At 38.7% G+C, this 16,007-nt stretch overlaps 1 protein-coding gene across 11 annotated transcripts in view; it reads left to right on the top strand.

Annotated features, from left to right (window-relative positions):
• Positions 1-16,007, top strand: part of ABCA4 (ATP binding cassette subfamily A member 4) — a 72,894-nt gene that overhangs the window by 29,230 nt on the left and 27,657 nt on the right. For 10 of the 11 annotated variants that reach the window (XM_051798975.1, XM_051798994.1, XM_051798963.1 and 7 more), the window contains 8 exons: positions 1,228-1,433; positions 1,596-1,772; positions 3,889-4,111; positions 5,895-6,116; positions 7,707-7,911; positions 10,131-10,229; positions 12,243-12,467; positions 15,072-15,249. In XM_051798975.1, the coding sequence (XP_051654935.1) occupies positions 1,228-1,433; positions 1,596-1,772; positions 3,889-4,111; positions 5,895-6,116; positions 7,707-7,911; positions 10,131-10,229; positions 12,243-12,467; positions 15,072-15,249 (1,535 nt within the window). The remainder of the gene's footprint in view (positions 1-1,227; positions 1,434-1,595; positions 1,773-3,888; positions 4,112-5,894; positions 6,117-7,706; positions 7,912-10,130; positions 10,230-12,242; positions 12,468-15,071; positions 15,250-16,007) is intronic. The other variant, XM_051799015.1, reaches the window with a different exon arrangement.

Raw genomic sequence — 16,007 nt, 5'->3', positions numbered from 1 at the left:
GCCTTCCTACAGCTATTGCAAGAGGGAACAATAAAGGTTTTGCACAAAGCTCTGCTGGTTGTTTTTTTTTTTAGTGATCTTTTTGCATCATGTTAGCAGAATTATTTCTTACTCAAACTGAGTGAAATATATCGCTCCCAGCAGGTCAGTGCTGGAACATCCACAATATCAGGGCAGTTACTGTACCTGGTAATAGATCTTTGTGTCCTAGCATTCTTTGTAATGAGCTTATTCTTTAAGTCTGCTGTTTACACTGAGTTGTTAGCATTTGAGAATGTTTTCCCACCATGCCAAACACAATGGGAACAAATAGCTCCCTTTCAGGGACAGCCTACTCCTTACTATAGTATGCAATGAGGAGAGGTGTGCTGCCAGCAATTATCTTTGGAGACTCCAAATTTCTGCTGCAAGCTGTGGTGCAGCTGAGAATACTGTTATAGTAACCTCAAAGACTACAGCAAAAACTTGAAAAAGGTTAATGTTTTGTTTCAAATGGACTGCTAAAGAGTTCTCGTGGCCAGATTTATTTTATAGCTGAGTTAATTTTATCTCCTGGATGAGGACTGTGGAAACGGTTCCTGATACCAGGACCTCTTAGCCTTTCCAATTCAGATATTTGCCTTTTTGAGGGAATCTTCCAAGCACAGTCCAAGTGGCAGAGTTCATGTGTCCATGTCTGGATGATTACAGTGGCTTAAATATATTTTTTAAAATTATTTCAATCTATCTAATTAATGTGGAACATAATGCTAGCTATACATTTTGTACAGGTATGTCTAAATTTGCCCTGTCATGCTTAAATTGCAACAGCAGCTCCTGCTTTTGTGGCCACCATTACTTCATTTCTTATCAGGATGGAAATATCTTGAGCTTGGAGGAAGCAATCCTTAAATATCAGAAATAAGCTACTTTCAAAATTATTCCATCCGCTCACAGTGACCACAACAATGCTAAACCTGAAAAGTACAGGTTTTTGGTTTATTTTCCTTTTAGGAAGAATTATGTTTCTGAGCTTATCTTGATAATGCTGGGTGTTTTGGATTTGTTATAAGATTTAGACTAAGGATGGGGAGGGAAAGTCAACTTTTAATAGTTTCACCATAAACTTTTAAAGCTGAAAATGGCAACTACTTCAGATGAACCTACCTCCCTTTTCTATTTTCAAGCACTCATGTTTGCTTTAATGTATACCTCTTACTAATCTATTCTCTCTGTAATTATTTGTAGTGCTTGACCTTGGATAAATTTGAAGGTTATCTTGATGAAACTCAACTGACTCATCAAGCCCTTTATCTACTGGAGGAAAACAAATTCTGGGCTGGTGTGGTTTTTCCAGACCTAGAACCTACAACCAGCAATCTCCCACCACATGTGACATACAAGATCCGGATGGACATAGATGCAGTGGAGAAAACAAACAAAATCAAAGACAGGTGAGTGATGGTTGCTTCTCAGTTCTTACTTGCCATAACATGAATATGAGACATAAGGATATTAGAACCTGCATTAGATACATAAGTGAAATCCAACTGTTTTTGTTAATAGTTACTATGTAATGCAGTGCAGAATGATTTCCATGTGAAATTTCTTTTGAGGTACTGGGATCCTGGTCCAAGAGCTGATCCTGTGGATGATTTACGTTATATATGGGGAGGTTTTGCGTATCTCCAAGACATGATTGAGCATGGGATTATAAAGACCCAGACCACTACTGAAGTGCCATTGGGAATTTATCTGCAGCAAATGCCATATCCGTGTTTTGTGGATGATGTGTGAGTAAAAGTAGTTTGTCTTAATTCTGTTGAATGCTTGGATTGCTGGATGCTTTAAGACTCTCAAGCACCAGAATTAATCCTAGTCCTAAAGTGTATATACAAGAGCAATAACTGAGACGTAACTTTATAAATTTGATTTTTTTCCTTATCCTGTCATAACCCAAACTCCAGAAGCCACCTTTGCCAAGATTCTACCCCTAATCCCAATCTTGGCCTTTGTTGCATCCAGACAACATCCAATTTTTAGCAACTCTGAGCTCTTGGCCTTTAAAGAATCAACTCCATTTTGTTTTAGGGCAAATTCATTGAAAAATTGCGATGCTGAATTCACAGAAAATGTTTTCAGCTTTTTCACCCCAAAATCTCACTGGGTAATTTCTTTTTCCTGTTTAAATTCTCTCACTCCTTTCTTCAATTTCTTTGTTAAGGGCTGTCTTCTTGATCAGACTCTCCCTTTCCTTCTCCTTCTCCCTCTCCCTCTTCTCCCTCTTCTTCTTTCCCCTTGTCTAGTCAATGATATGGACCTGTTGTTCTCCTTATCCACCTTTTCTTTTTCGCTACTGGGGCAATTCCTGTAGTTGCTGTTTGGGTCCCTGTCTCAGCCATTGTGTCCTCAGATGCAGTTTGGGTCCCTGCCTCAACTGTGAGTCTGAGAGTACTGAACTCTGGCTCTGTGGGCACAGGCCAGGCTCCGGTACTGGGCAAGAAGCTGCTGGTTTTCAGTGGGGTGGGCAGGCACCCTTCCATCAGGTGATGTGTCACTTTGCTAGGTTTGGTTGCCTGTTCAGGTGTGAAGTCCCAAGGTATGGAAGTGATAACCACACTAGGAACCACCCAAATCCTTCCATATGCTCTGCCACCCAGGGACCCGCTGCTCACTGCCCTGCCCTGCCAGGGCACATTTCATTATCCCCTCACACAGAATTTGCTTCTCATACACCAAGACAACACAGGATTCCACAAACCCCATAATATACTGGCAGTGTTAATTAGTAATAGTAATTAAACACCTCACATAAGGATGGAAAAGGACCCTGGAAGCCTGAATAATAAAACCATCCACATCAGTCACAGCTAGGGAGAGGGAGATGTATTCTCTCATCTTCTTCACAAGATAACTCCTCCAGCACAGCAAAAGGCCATCAATGCCAGGGCGAAGCAACAGAGACATTTGTTGTGTTAACATGTTCCCAGACTCAGCAAAATAAAGAGATAAGCAGTGCAGCTGACAAACTCTGTGTCCTGCACAGGACCTTGCTACTTAATAACTACTATAACTGTAGCATGCTTATGTAAAACTGCTGCTGTCTCACCCCGTGCTGGGTGCCAAGAAGGACTGTGGTGAATTGACCTTGACTGGATGCCAGGTGCCCACCAAGCTGCTCTATCACTCCCTTCCTTAAGCAAGGGAAGAAATGAAGATGGAAAACAACTTGTGGGTCAAGATAAGGCTTATTAGTAAAGAGCCTTGGTGTTCTTGGTGTTGATGCTGTGCCAGTACTGTTCAGCAGTAGCCAAAATGCTGATGTGTTATCAACACCTTTCTAGCTACCAATGCAAAGCCCAGCACTGTGAGGGCTGCTATGGGGAAAATTAACTCCATCTCAGCTAGATCCAATACCCTGAGTCACAGTTTGTATGAATTTCAGCAGCCTTGCTGGCAACCTCAGGTGCTGTTAGTGGTTAATTTGTTTAATTCTTTTGCCAGTGAATTTTAGGAGCATAAAAAGACAGTGATACTCCTAAATTGTTAACATTAGCATATGTCTTAAAATATTCTTTGTAGATAATAGTAAAAGCATTATGGGAATTCACTGTGAAGAGAGCTGTATTTTCATGAACAACCACATATTTTGTAGCCATCAATAACCCTCAGAACTTCTTTGTAAAATAGAAATAACATTTATCTGTCTCATGGGAATGCAGCAACCATTAGTTCATTAATATTTAGGATGCTGGAGAAGTTCACTAGTGACATGTTACTGATGTTTAGACTGAGAATTTTCGGTTCCATATTTAGTGAATGCATTCTTCCCCACTCCTTTTGCTTTTCATCTCAATATTTCTCTGTTTTACCAAAATTTAATTTATTTCTTCCTTCTTGCTTTGGTAGCTTCATGATCACCCTGAACCGCACCTTCCCCATCTTCATGGTGCTAGCTTGGATATATTCAGTGTCCATGATTGTAAAGAGTATAGTGCTGGAGAAGGAGATGCGTCTGAAAGAGGCTATGAAGAACAGGGGTATAACTAATGGGGTGATTTGGTGCACTTGGTTCCTAGACAGCTTTCTCATGATGACTGGGAGCACATTCCTCCTCACAGTACTGATTATGGTAAGGATTGCTTCTCTCAAACTCACTGTTGTGTTTGCACTGCTGATATCAGTTTGCTGTTGAGAAAGAAGAGTAGCCATTGACAGGGAGATGGGAGTAGTGATGGCCTGTTCAGATCAGGGCACGTAACCGCCACATTCTTCTAAGCAGACCTCATAATGGCATCAGCACTTGACAGAGACAGAACGATAAGTTCACTAGTAAAGATTAATTGTGAGATTCCTCATAGAACAATCCATCAGGCTGATTTCTCTGTATATTGTATTTTCTATAGGCAGATGCACATCTCCCAATAAATAGTAATCATTGCTTTAAATCAGAGAGATAGTAATTTGAAGAATTTTAATCTTGTAACTCACTATATGTGATTTATGTATAATATCCAATCCTTGCCTGCTTAGAAATTGTGCCACTATTTCAGTGGAAAAAGAGACTGCAAGAACACAACTTTCAGGAAAACATAAAAAAAATCAACCTGCCTTTTGTTTTGGTGGCTCAGGATTACCGTAATTTTGTAAATTTTCAGGATAGTTTGGATGTTGTCTCTGAGGACTATCTCTTATCTCATTTACCTGAGAATCAAGCTCTATATTTAGAGCTTGCTGCTATATTTGATTATATAAATCTGTAACATTTTGATAAGGAAGAATGCCCTTGCATCTTTTCTGATGTGGGGAACTGATATTGGTATAAATGCACAATTAGGGTTCACTCTACTTTGTCTTATTCCCTGGTGTGTTGTTCTAGTTCCTGGTGGTTCCATTACAGCTTGGGTGTATAGAGAGATTAATTTATTTGCTACACTGGTTTAATTAAAAATCAGGAGGGAATTAATATCAGAGAGGAATGTGCTTTACCTGTAATTCACTTCCTTTCCGAGATTTCACTATGCCCATGTAAGGGACCTCTGTAAATACATCCTTATGAGACATTGCATCACTATTGATAGAGAAGTCAGTCTGTGAGGCTCCGTGGGATGTTGCAACAACGTTGAGGCCTATTTATAGCCTTAAAGACCTATTTTAGCCTTATGTAAGTTGACCTAATAAATAGATCTCAACATTGTTTTTTTAGGAGTAAATAGATAATTGGCAGCAGTTCATGCTCTTCTTGAGAGCAAGCATCTACAAAAGCTCTAATGAAGAAAGACTGATAAAAGTTCACCCAGTGGGTCAGTTAGCACACAAGGATCTCTGAGAAACTTCACTTGGCTTCCTCAGCTGTGATACCCTTCTGGAGTTTGAATATCATTTAGGTGCAGAAGCTTTATAATTTCCTGTGGTTTTGTTGTTGGCTTTTTAAAGATGTTTTGTCACACTTCCTTACATTGTCTTTTCTGCATGTAGAGCAAGTGGATTGAGGAGAGGATGAGAAGAGATCAATGAAACTTTATTATTAACTTTAATACTTTTATTTAAAATGTATGAGTTTCCAGGCAGGCACATCTTGCTTGGAATCGTTTACTTATTAAGACAGGGACACAATGTCTATTTTCAATCAGTTATGATTTTAATTCAGTCATTGAATAGGAATATAAACTCCACAACCTATTGTACTAACCTGAAGTCACAATTCAGGAACAGGGATAAAGTTAGATGAAGGATTTGTGATTGTAATGACCTCCATGGTTGAAAATACTACCTGGGAGAGTTAGAAGTCATATTAGGTAAGAAGGACTGGTTTATTACTCATTACATGTTATATGTCAATGACAATTCTGACCTTTTCTGCCAGTTCAGGAAGCAGCAATACTTCTAAATTTTTGTTTTCCTTTTGCTTACAGCGTGGAAAAGTACTGCATTATAGCAATCCACTTCTCTTCTTTCTATTCCTACTGACATTCACCACAGCCACCATAATGCAGTGTTTCTTGTTCAGCACCTTCTTCTCCAAAGCAAATCTGGCAGCTGCCTGCAGTGGAGTCATCTACTTCACCTTGTACCTGCCCCACATCATCTGCTTTGTCTGGCAAGACCGCGTGACCGTCAATCTGAAGATCCTAGCAGTAAGCCTTTCACTGGTTCTGTGTTGTCTTTGCTCCCCTTCTCATGGTGCATATGTGAATTACAAAATATTGCACACCTCTTCCTCTCTGCTTTTGTGACTTGGAGAGGGAGACCTCTAAATCTCTCTAAAATAATTAAGGATTGTAAGTGCATAAGCCTTTAGCAGGCCTAGTGTAAGAGATATCTTCATGGTTTTCAGAAAATCCAATAAAATTTTATTTTGCTTTTTGAATGCTAGGAAATTAACATACTGTTTAAATTGTTTTGAACACCCCTTAGAAGTCAAAGCAAATTTAACTTCTGATATGCTTAGTAAATATGAAGGCAATTCACAAAATGGGGACAGTTATCTTTCTCATGTGCTATAACCTAGTTAACACCAAAATATCTAAGGATGAGAAGACCTCAGGTACACGTTCTTTCTTTACCTGACCGTAGAGTTAGGATTTGAACTCGAGTGCCAAAGCTCTGAGAAATACTTTTCATCTAAGTAGTTGTAGACGTTCTCCACACAGTGCTTCCTTGTTGATTCTCTTCCATTTTAGCTAAGATACATAACAAGTCAGAGGAGCTGGAAACTTCTTGTTGTTTTTTGAAATGGAACTGTGATCTTACAAAATTATTCAGACTAATTTTTTGTTGCTCAATGAAATGGGAAGGGTGTTTGAGGCCAGTCTCCCCATCTTTACTGAGCGTTCTAACAACACAGATAAAAGAACTGTCTTCTCCCCTTGCACTAGGAAATCTATAGAAAAAGGAAGAAAGAAAACAGAACACTTTGAAAGCTCTACCTAAGTGTAAATATGGCTATTAATCAACTTTCTTACCAGGGATGATAAAGGCAGGGTGTGCATGTTTAGGGGGCCTGAAGTAAAATGTTAAAATTTTAAGGACAGCAAATATATTGCTAAAAACCAAATATTCTTTATGTAGCACACTATGATAATGCCTCACTGAGAGTTGCTATTGGGATCCCTCGTTTTCCTGAGGTCTGGCATTCCTGGCTGAACTACAAGTCCTGTGAAACAGCACTATATCTCTTCTTCCTCTATTTTTGCAATGCAACATTGAAGATAATATGTAGATACTCTACTGGTTTATTAGTTTGTTGTGTGAGAACCAGCTAACAGACATGACAGGGGAAGGAATGGTTGTGGTTTTCCTTATCCTGAGCATCTGGTGTACTTTCTGACTTGTTACTCATAGTGGCCCTTCCCCGTACACTCAGGAAATATTTTTTTCCTCCAAAATAGGCAAAGTTGTACGCTGCAAACTTCTAGATGCATCTGTAGTATTTTCTGAACAGAGACATTAATGAAAAAAAACCCCAATCTGTGAAGGTTGACTAGTAGTTAAAGAAAGCACAGCCAAGGTTGAATTCAGTCTATTGTGGCTAAAAACTACTTAGAATTGCTTCCATTCAGAGAATTAAACATTACAGGCCAATATAAAAGTGAAACAACTTTTCCCATGTCATTTGTTAGGCATTATTAAGTTTTGAAGTCCAGTCCCTAAAGGTTGTCTTTTTTTTTTTTTTATTACAAGATGTCCCCCTGTCTGAGTTGAATGTAATTTTTCCTTTATTCCAGAGTTTGCTTTCTCAAGTAGCTTTTGGTTTCGGTACAGAATACTTGTCACGCTATGAAGAACAAGGTCTTGGCCTACAGTGGGGTAACATCAGAACCAGTCCCTTGGAAGGAGATGATTATAGTTTTCTTTTTTCCATTAACATGATGCTTTTTGATGCTTTTTTCTATGGAATACTTTCTTGGTATCTTGATAACGTTTTTCCAGGTATGTCCATTTCTTATCCATATGAAGTGGCGGTAGTTGTTGTAAACTGTTAATCTAATCAGTGTCTGCGTAATTCACTGTAAAAACAGGGTGTTGTAGACCATGAATCTTATCCACTTTAGCACCACTGGTTTATTAAGTCTTCCACTTTTCTCTCTTTCTTTTTTCTTTCTCCTATTTTATTCCTGAAAAGAATGAAAAAGGAAGAAAGAGTAAAAAGGAGGATGCAATTTCTGGTCACATTTTATAATTTAAATAGAAAATAAATCTAGAAAAATATCATCTGTAAAATCCAAACTGTGTATATGTTTTCTTTTGAGAAATTTCAACCATTTCTAATGAGATTTCTTTAAATTTTTAAAAATATAGAAGTAACAGTTCTCGTTCACATATATATTATGACCACCTTAGGCAAAATGTTTCTTAAAGGATGGTACTATTTCCTAAGACACATACTTTGTCCCAAGCAGTTATGAAAGTTCATGTGCAGATTTATTTTATTTCTAAAGGGGAATCATGGTTCTGGTGTGAGTTCACAAGAGGATTTTTTTTGTTATCAGTTACAAAATTCTGGAACTTTCTTTGTGACAAAATGATTTGTCCTTCTAGCTTAAATGGTTATCTTACTTCATATTGAATATTGTTACAGTGTAATAAATGTAAACTCTTATGCTGTACCCAGCAAGTGAGGTTTCTTTTCATTAATTACTCCTGCATGCAAACTGCAGTTCCAAAATGTGTTCTTGGCAGATGGATGTTTTTTTCCTTTTCCTTTTCTGCAACTCTGTTTATTTAAAGAGTAGACAATGTACTATTTCCATGAACACAGCAGAAATTAAACAACAGCAGTTTCTTTGTTCATAGATACAAATTGGTTTTTTTTCTGTCAGCACTTTACACGAAAGTAACACCTTTCAGGGCTTCTAGTTAGTAACTTCCCATCCTCCCAATATTTGCTCTGAGTATCTGATTGGCTTTCTGCTCCTCTGTTTCTGTAGAATTTCTCATGGTGTTTCTCTGTCACACACGTGCAGACCTACCAAATCAATGCTGTAGTCTTTGAGGTTACTATGGATAATCCTTTGTGTCATATCCAGTTCCCTGGATAATCCTTTGAGCCATATGGTTCTGTTCCTGTTCAAGTGTGTTCTGCAGCTAACCACCCATTGGCACAATGGTGCTTTGGCTATTTGAGTATTCTGCTCCATAACAAATATCACTTGGGTTTTGCATTCATCCTGAATAAGAATCTGTCGTTTTAGCCACCAGTTTCAGAGGGATATAATCCAGTCCATAGCAAGTGCAAGGCAAACTGTTTGTAGATGAAGACAGAGCATTTGTGTGCATTAATAGGGGTATAAGTGGTTGCCTGAAATACAGATAATGTTTGTTAATTCAGAAATAGGCAGACACTTTCATAAAAAGTGGTTTTCAATTAAGAAAAACTGACCATCTTTCAGTGAGTATTACAAACTCCATTTGCTTATTTTGAATAAATAGCACAAGGATAATAACATCTGGGTTCTCAGGGATGCCAGTTTTAAACATAGCAGCTCAAATTCTTGCATTCTATAAATCAGTATGATCCAGGAAAGCAGTGTTGACTCGCTGTAACTCTGATCTGGCCTGACAAGAACTGGTAATGTTATTGTACTTTCTCTTATCCAAACTGAATTAACCTGTGACAAAAAAAGCCCATTTTTACTTAAGAAGACGATTACTGTGTTGTCACTTTTCCTAAAAGGCTGTGTGCTGAAATAACAGTCAGAGTGTCTTTTCCCATTGTGACTTGTGAATCTAGCCCCAGGATAATAAGTGTAAATACAAAACGCTTTTCACTCATGTCAACCCTCAAGCGCTAAGTGGCTTTAAAAGAAAATCACTAAGTGAGGCTGGGATCCCACTTAAGCAGTCAGCTGCCTCCTGGTTGGTAAGGATTCAGGGAGTAGCTTCATTCTGTAATTCAACTATATTGTACTTAAGCAAGGTAAGGCAAATCACATCACATATTTTCTTAATATTTTACTGCTACCCAAAATTAAAAAAATATCTATAAACAAAATCTGTTCTGTCAGGTACTTGGTGGATGGTTTGACCTTCTGATATGCACAGTAGGACTGCAGGTGTATATAATTATACTCAGATTTAGTTTAATTGTATTCATGCCTACTGAGAAATGGGATTATGAAGTGCACTTTACCTACTTACTTTTGTTTTAGGGGACTATGGGCTACCACAGCCTTGGTATTTCCCTGTGCAGAAATCTTACTGGCTTGGCTCTAGAAACCCACAAGATGAGAAAACAGCAACTGCAGATGGTGAGTTCTTTTAAAACTTGGGTGTTTAGAAATAACTTCATTGATCTGCTTAAAGGTGACATTACCTGAGCTGCTGCAAAGGTGAGAGACAGCCATACACTAGGAATCTCAGCAGGTGCCTTTGAACTTGGAGTGGCCTGCTATTATTCGAATTAGTAGAGGTGAGTCCCTGTTCCATTTGAGAGCCTTTGAAGTGTGGGTTAACAAGCAGCATCAGACCCCCAATCTCTCTACCCAACACTTTTTGAGACATTCAAGGTATTGCTCAACACAGCCTTTGTGAAATGTTGATCTTATTTACACTGAGTTTCCTCATCTTTTTAAACCTGATTCTTTTCTATCTAATTTGACACTAATTTAGTCTTTTTACTTTCAGTTTCTGAGCAAGATCATGATTTATGCCACACTTGTACCATCTTGAATAACTCAGTAAAGAGCCACCAAATTGATTAGGAGCTGCAGCACATAACATGATGAGAGAGCTGGGTCTACTCAGCCTTGAGAAAGCTAAGATAGATCTAGACTGCTCAGATGTGTCTGGAGGAAGCATGAGAGGCAATGGATATAAACTGGAAAACAGGAATTCTGATTCAATATAAGAAAATAAATATTTGTTATGAAGGTAGTTAGAACACTGGAACAGACTGCTCAGGAAGTTTGTAAAATCTGCATTTTTTGAGATAGTTACCATGATCTGAATTGACCCTATTTTTTGACGATGGAACTGGAAACCTTTGGAAGTCACTTCTGATCTAAATTATTCTATTATTATCTCAGCTAGCTTGATTGTGCTGGTAGTTATTTCATCCTCTTCTACAAAACATTGCCTTGGGTTTTCTCAAGCAGGGACAATTGGAAAGGTCATCTTTGATTAATTCCTTTGTAGGAGACTGTGATTCTTATCTATTTGAAGAACCAAGACTCTTCAGTGTCTAGGCTTACTTGAACAACTGTAGAACTTTTCTCAACTTCTATCTTTCCTTCAGGAGCATTTTCTTAATTTATTGTAACTGGTTAATGTATTGGGAGGAAAACTGGATAGGGAAATGTCAGATAATGTAAATTCACAGTTGAAAATTAAGATAAACTGGTAAATTATCTTGGTACTTTTAAAATTTACTTCTGCTGGAGTACTTTTGTATCCCCTACTTTGCCATTTTAGGTGATGGCGTGAACTTGTTTATGTGGCTATTTGTGCACTAGGTAATTTTATACAGTTTTGTGGGCTAAAATTTCTTATAGCAGAAAGTTAGGGTGAAATTGCACAACAAAAATAAGTCCCAGACCATCTGATACATTACAATTGTTCTAGTTTCACTCTAGACTGCCAGCTTGAATTTGTTTTATGTAAACAGTTCGTTCAGGGGCTCCTGCTTTGAATATCGCTGTTCTTCCTGCTTCAAGCCTGACCCAATCAGTGATTTTATGTGACTGTTTTCTTTCGTGGCAGCAAGGGCTAAGGCCAAATTGGAAAGCCAGAAATTCTTGTATAGAAGTTAACATCAACTCATTCATTCCAGCCTGCTGCTCTTAATTTAAGTAGCAGTTTAGCATTTTGCTTTTCATTTAACCTTTTAATTTTGTTTTCCTTCCTCTCACTCCCTGTAAGTGTGGGAAATGTTTTTATGGCCTTTCTTGTTCACTTAAGAGTTGGACTCGATGATCCTTGTGGATGCCTTCCAACTCAGAATAATCTGTGATTCTTCATGTGGTGAAGAATTTGGTCTAGAGCTGCATAGACAAAATGTAAAACATGTACCTAATATCAGTCAGGATCTTACTCCGAGTCTGTAATTGCAAAATTGTCAGTCGTCTTCCTTAAATATATGATCTTGACCCTCTGAAGCAGATTTTAAGCTAGATGCTGTGTTCCTAACCTAATGAGTTACTGATGGTTAATGCTCCTGGAAAGCTCAAAGCTTAGGACTACCTCCTTTTCCTCAAAATATCTCTAGACATAAGAGGATATTTAATTTTGGTTCCTTACATCTTGGTTACTTTTGGTTTATATAGAAAAAATTCCAGAGTCAGAAGGCTGTGTGGATCAGAAGACCATGGAAGTGGGAAAAAATGAAAGCAGAACAAATAAATCTGAAGAACCTGAAAAAACAGAAGAAAAGAATGACAACCAGGGGAAGAAGGACGGTAAAAACAAACAATGTAAACACAAACGAGAAAAAGAACCCGGCGAGCAGGGGAAGCCTAAGACAGATGTCCAGGACAAAGATGAAATTAATAGTAAGGAGAGAGAGCAACCTGAGTACTTTTGAGATACCATACTCATTATACTTCATAACAAACTACACATAGGAATGATTAGAGCCAACCTACAAGAGCCCAGTTGGCTGCAGATGATAGCATGCAACTGCCAGAGACTGGCTCTCACTGATTCATCTACATTCATAATCCCTTAGAATATGTTAGCCACTACACATAAGACAGCTGCCCTCCTGAAGAGCTCCATAACTTGTTTTTTATTGTGCAAATGCAGGCTGTTTCTTTGGCAAGTTAGCATTCAGGCTGAGGGAAGCTTCAAAGACAGATACATTGACTCCTTAGAATTAGAGCCATGACTTCAATAAAAATACTTATGTTGAGAGGAATGTTCTTCCCACCTAGCCCTACCCCTCCTCTTTTTTTTTGTCTATCTTTAGTGTGTCTTGCATCTGTAGGGAAAGGCTGGTTTCAAAGGGATTTATCTGAAGTGCTCTGTGTGTCTGTCTGCACCCTTTTCTGATGCTGACATTAGCCACCACCTAAGAATTCCTGAATGACCTGCCTTGTTTTCAAGTCCCAATGTCGTTTTTTGTGGGGAGCCAGAGGAGTTTTTTGTATGTGATGCTCAGAGGAATGTGTGTGGATTCTGTAGCACAAGTGACTGCTACTGGCAGCTTTGAGCCCATTTTGACTCTCTTGAAAAGCTAGAGATAAAAGTGGGGCCATCAGAGCTCCTCACGTAGGCACTGAAAACATGCATTCAGGGTGAATGGAAACAGGACAGGACTTCAAAAGAAAAAAGACAGGCAGAGGTCAAAGGTTATTTCAGCCAATCTTCTCCTAATACTGCCTTATCTTTGTGGTGCTGTATTCATCAGTTCCCGTGTTCCAGCTGCTCCATGGCCACAGAGGAATGACTTTTTGCCTGTCACTGCACAAAAAAAAGCCCGTCTTCCCTTTCAGCCACCCACACAGGAACTAGGAGGCTTGTGAAGAAGCCAAAACCAGACCTAGTATGGTTCAATGGCACAGTTTCCAGAATGGTTTCATGTAAGAACTAGTGCTTCACGTAAGAGTAATGGGATTGGAAATAGTAGTTCTAACAGCTTAACTACAAAACTAGCACAAGTTGGCAGAGCAGGGCAGATGCTGTAAATATGTCCTAATTGCTTGATACATTTTAAGCAGAACTTTCACCAACACCCTATCCACATCCCCCCAGTGATGGCATCTCTGAAGAAAGACCTAAATGGCCCAAAATTGCACAGAGGATATAGGATCAGAATGGAGAAATATGAATCACAAAAAAAAGGGAGCTTAACCCTCCACTGAGTGTCCTTCAGGTGATGCAAAGCAGATACTGTGGGAGATCATCAGAGAATTTGCCACAGAACTTGTCAGTGAGTCTTGCAGACAAATATTAATTGAGCTCATGATACATATAAAACCAAGGAAGGTGCCTCAATTGCCAGTATATGCATAACTATTTAACCAGGCTCGATGTGAACTTCTGTCAATAGAGAGATGTTTGTATTTGTCCCAGTAAGGTAAATGGAAAGCCAGATTCACAAAGCAAAAGAAAAGTTATCTATAAACATAATTTTATTTAAAATAAGACTACCCATTCTAGATTGATTATTTCATCTGATTTGTAATATACACAGCTCTCTCATATCCAACATATTTGGGACTTTTTCCTGAGTGTTGTCTATAGTGACAGTCACACAAGCTATTGAAGGAGGTGGGGCTGTTTTTGCCCAGGTGGCATTGGCTGTTCTCCACACAGGCCTACTGGGTACTGAACAATTTAAGTAAACTGGAATTGCAAAACAAGCCTCCCTACAAAGCCTGAAGCATTCTGTGTAAACAAAAGCGGACAGGGTCTTTAGTTTCAGTTTCTCAACTCCCATAATTCATATTGCCCAAGGGCTTAATTTACTTCAAAGGAAGTTTGTTTTGTCTAGAAGCTGATGCAATAAAACATCCTGATGGTGCTATTTACAATAATGCGTTTTTAATCCTGAGAGAAAGCCATCTCATGTAGTGTTCCTGTTAGGTACTGTCTAAATCCTGAGCTGGCCTCAGCAGTGGGGTAAATTTCACTACCAAGATTGAAGGTAAATTTGTTTTTGTTGTGTTTTGTTTGTGTTCTGGGGAGATTTTCTAAGCATCATGGTCAAAGAATGCACAGCTGGACAGATTATTTGAATGGCAGATTTCAACCTGGCTAGAAAGGCAACCTGCTGTTTGTTTAATGTAATCTCTCAGCCTATCTAAGTATCTTCAGAAAACAATCCCAAATAATCTTCCTGGTACACAATTAGAACAGAAATCAAGTTCAGCTTCACCTGATCCAATGAGTTACCTCTCCACAGAGCACCACAATTCTGGGCTCCACTTTTCCTGTCATTGATGTGAGGGTAAATCTAAATAAATTGCGCTGCAGTTAGAAATCTGGCATCAGTTTGGTACTGGTGTGACTTGGAGAATCTGGCCCTGGAACATGATGCTGTGTTTTACTGGGTATATGCTATTGCTTCTGCACTTGTTAATGTGTCATCGTCAAACTAGGGTTAAAACAGGTGTTTTTATTCTCTTTTCATTCTTAATTTTTTGCCTTTCAAGTAAATACCTTCTTTGAGCCTGAGCCAACAGGACTGATTCCAGGAGTATGCATTCAGAACCTGGTGAAGATTTTTGCAAACAGGTCCAAACCAGCAGTAGATGGGATGAATATTACATTTTATGAGGGTCAGATCACAGCCTTCCTTGGTCACAATGGAGCAGGAAAGACAACAACCATGTAAGTCTCTTATTTTAAAAGAAGCAAATCCAGGGCTGTGCTCTATTGCTGTATCCCAAGGAGCAGTCTTCTCTTTTCACTCTTTCCTTGTGTCTCTCCACCCCTGCAGCTGGCTTGAGACACAGCATCAGGCTTTTTCCAGACAGGGAAATGCTGCCCCTAGGCACAGAGAACATATCCTGGATTAGCTAAAGCCCTGGGAGGGAGGCAATACATGACACAAACAAGTGAAAGTCTAAAGAGAAGGAAGCAATACTCTCTCCCAGAATTCATTTCCCATGGCCAAACTACCCTTAGGTGAAGAAGGAGAAGAATTTTCTGGCTGAAAGGGCTGAAGATTTGCAAAGCACCACATTCCATGTGTTCTTGGTTTCTCTAACTGACTTGAAGTCAGTTACATTTTTTGGTCTGTGTGCAAAGGAGTATAAGACATAGACCCTCTTTAAATAAAATGGTTACATGCATGTGAGATCCATGTCCAGATTAAAATGTTACTCTTGTCCTAGAACTCTAGCATCCCCGGAAGCCAGACTCTAGGAATGTTTAATTTTCTTTATATGGAACTTTATTTGGCAAAATAGGATTAATTATTGAAAAAAACATTTCATGAATCTGTGACAAGGTCATCAAATGTTGAAAGAACTGAATGTGTTTCATTATGACTTTTTCCAACAGAATACTTTAGGATTTTTTAATTAAAAATACTCTTATTTCAAATGCACTTTAAGTTGCTTTTTAATTTTTTTAATTGTTCCTCA

The sequence above is a fragment of the Manacus candei genome, unplaced genomic scaffold (assembly GCF_025592945.1).
Source record: "Manacus candei isolate 608988 ecotype Guabito, Panama unplaced genomic scaffold, ASM2559294v1 h1tg000005l, whole genome shotgun sequence".
NCBI lineage: Eukaryota > Metazoa > Chordata > Aves > Passeriformes > Pipridae > Manacus > Manacus candei.
This window is presented reverse-complemented; position numbering and strand designations above follow the sequence as displayed.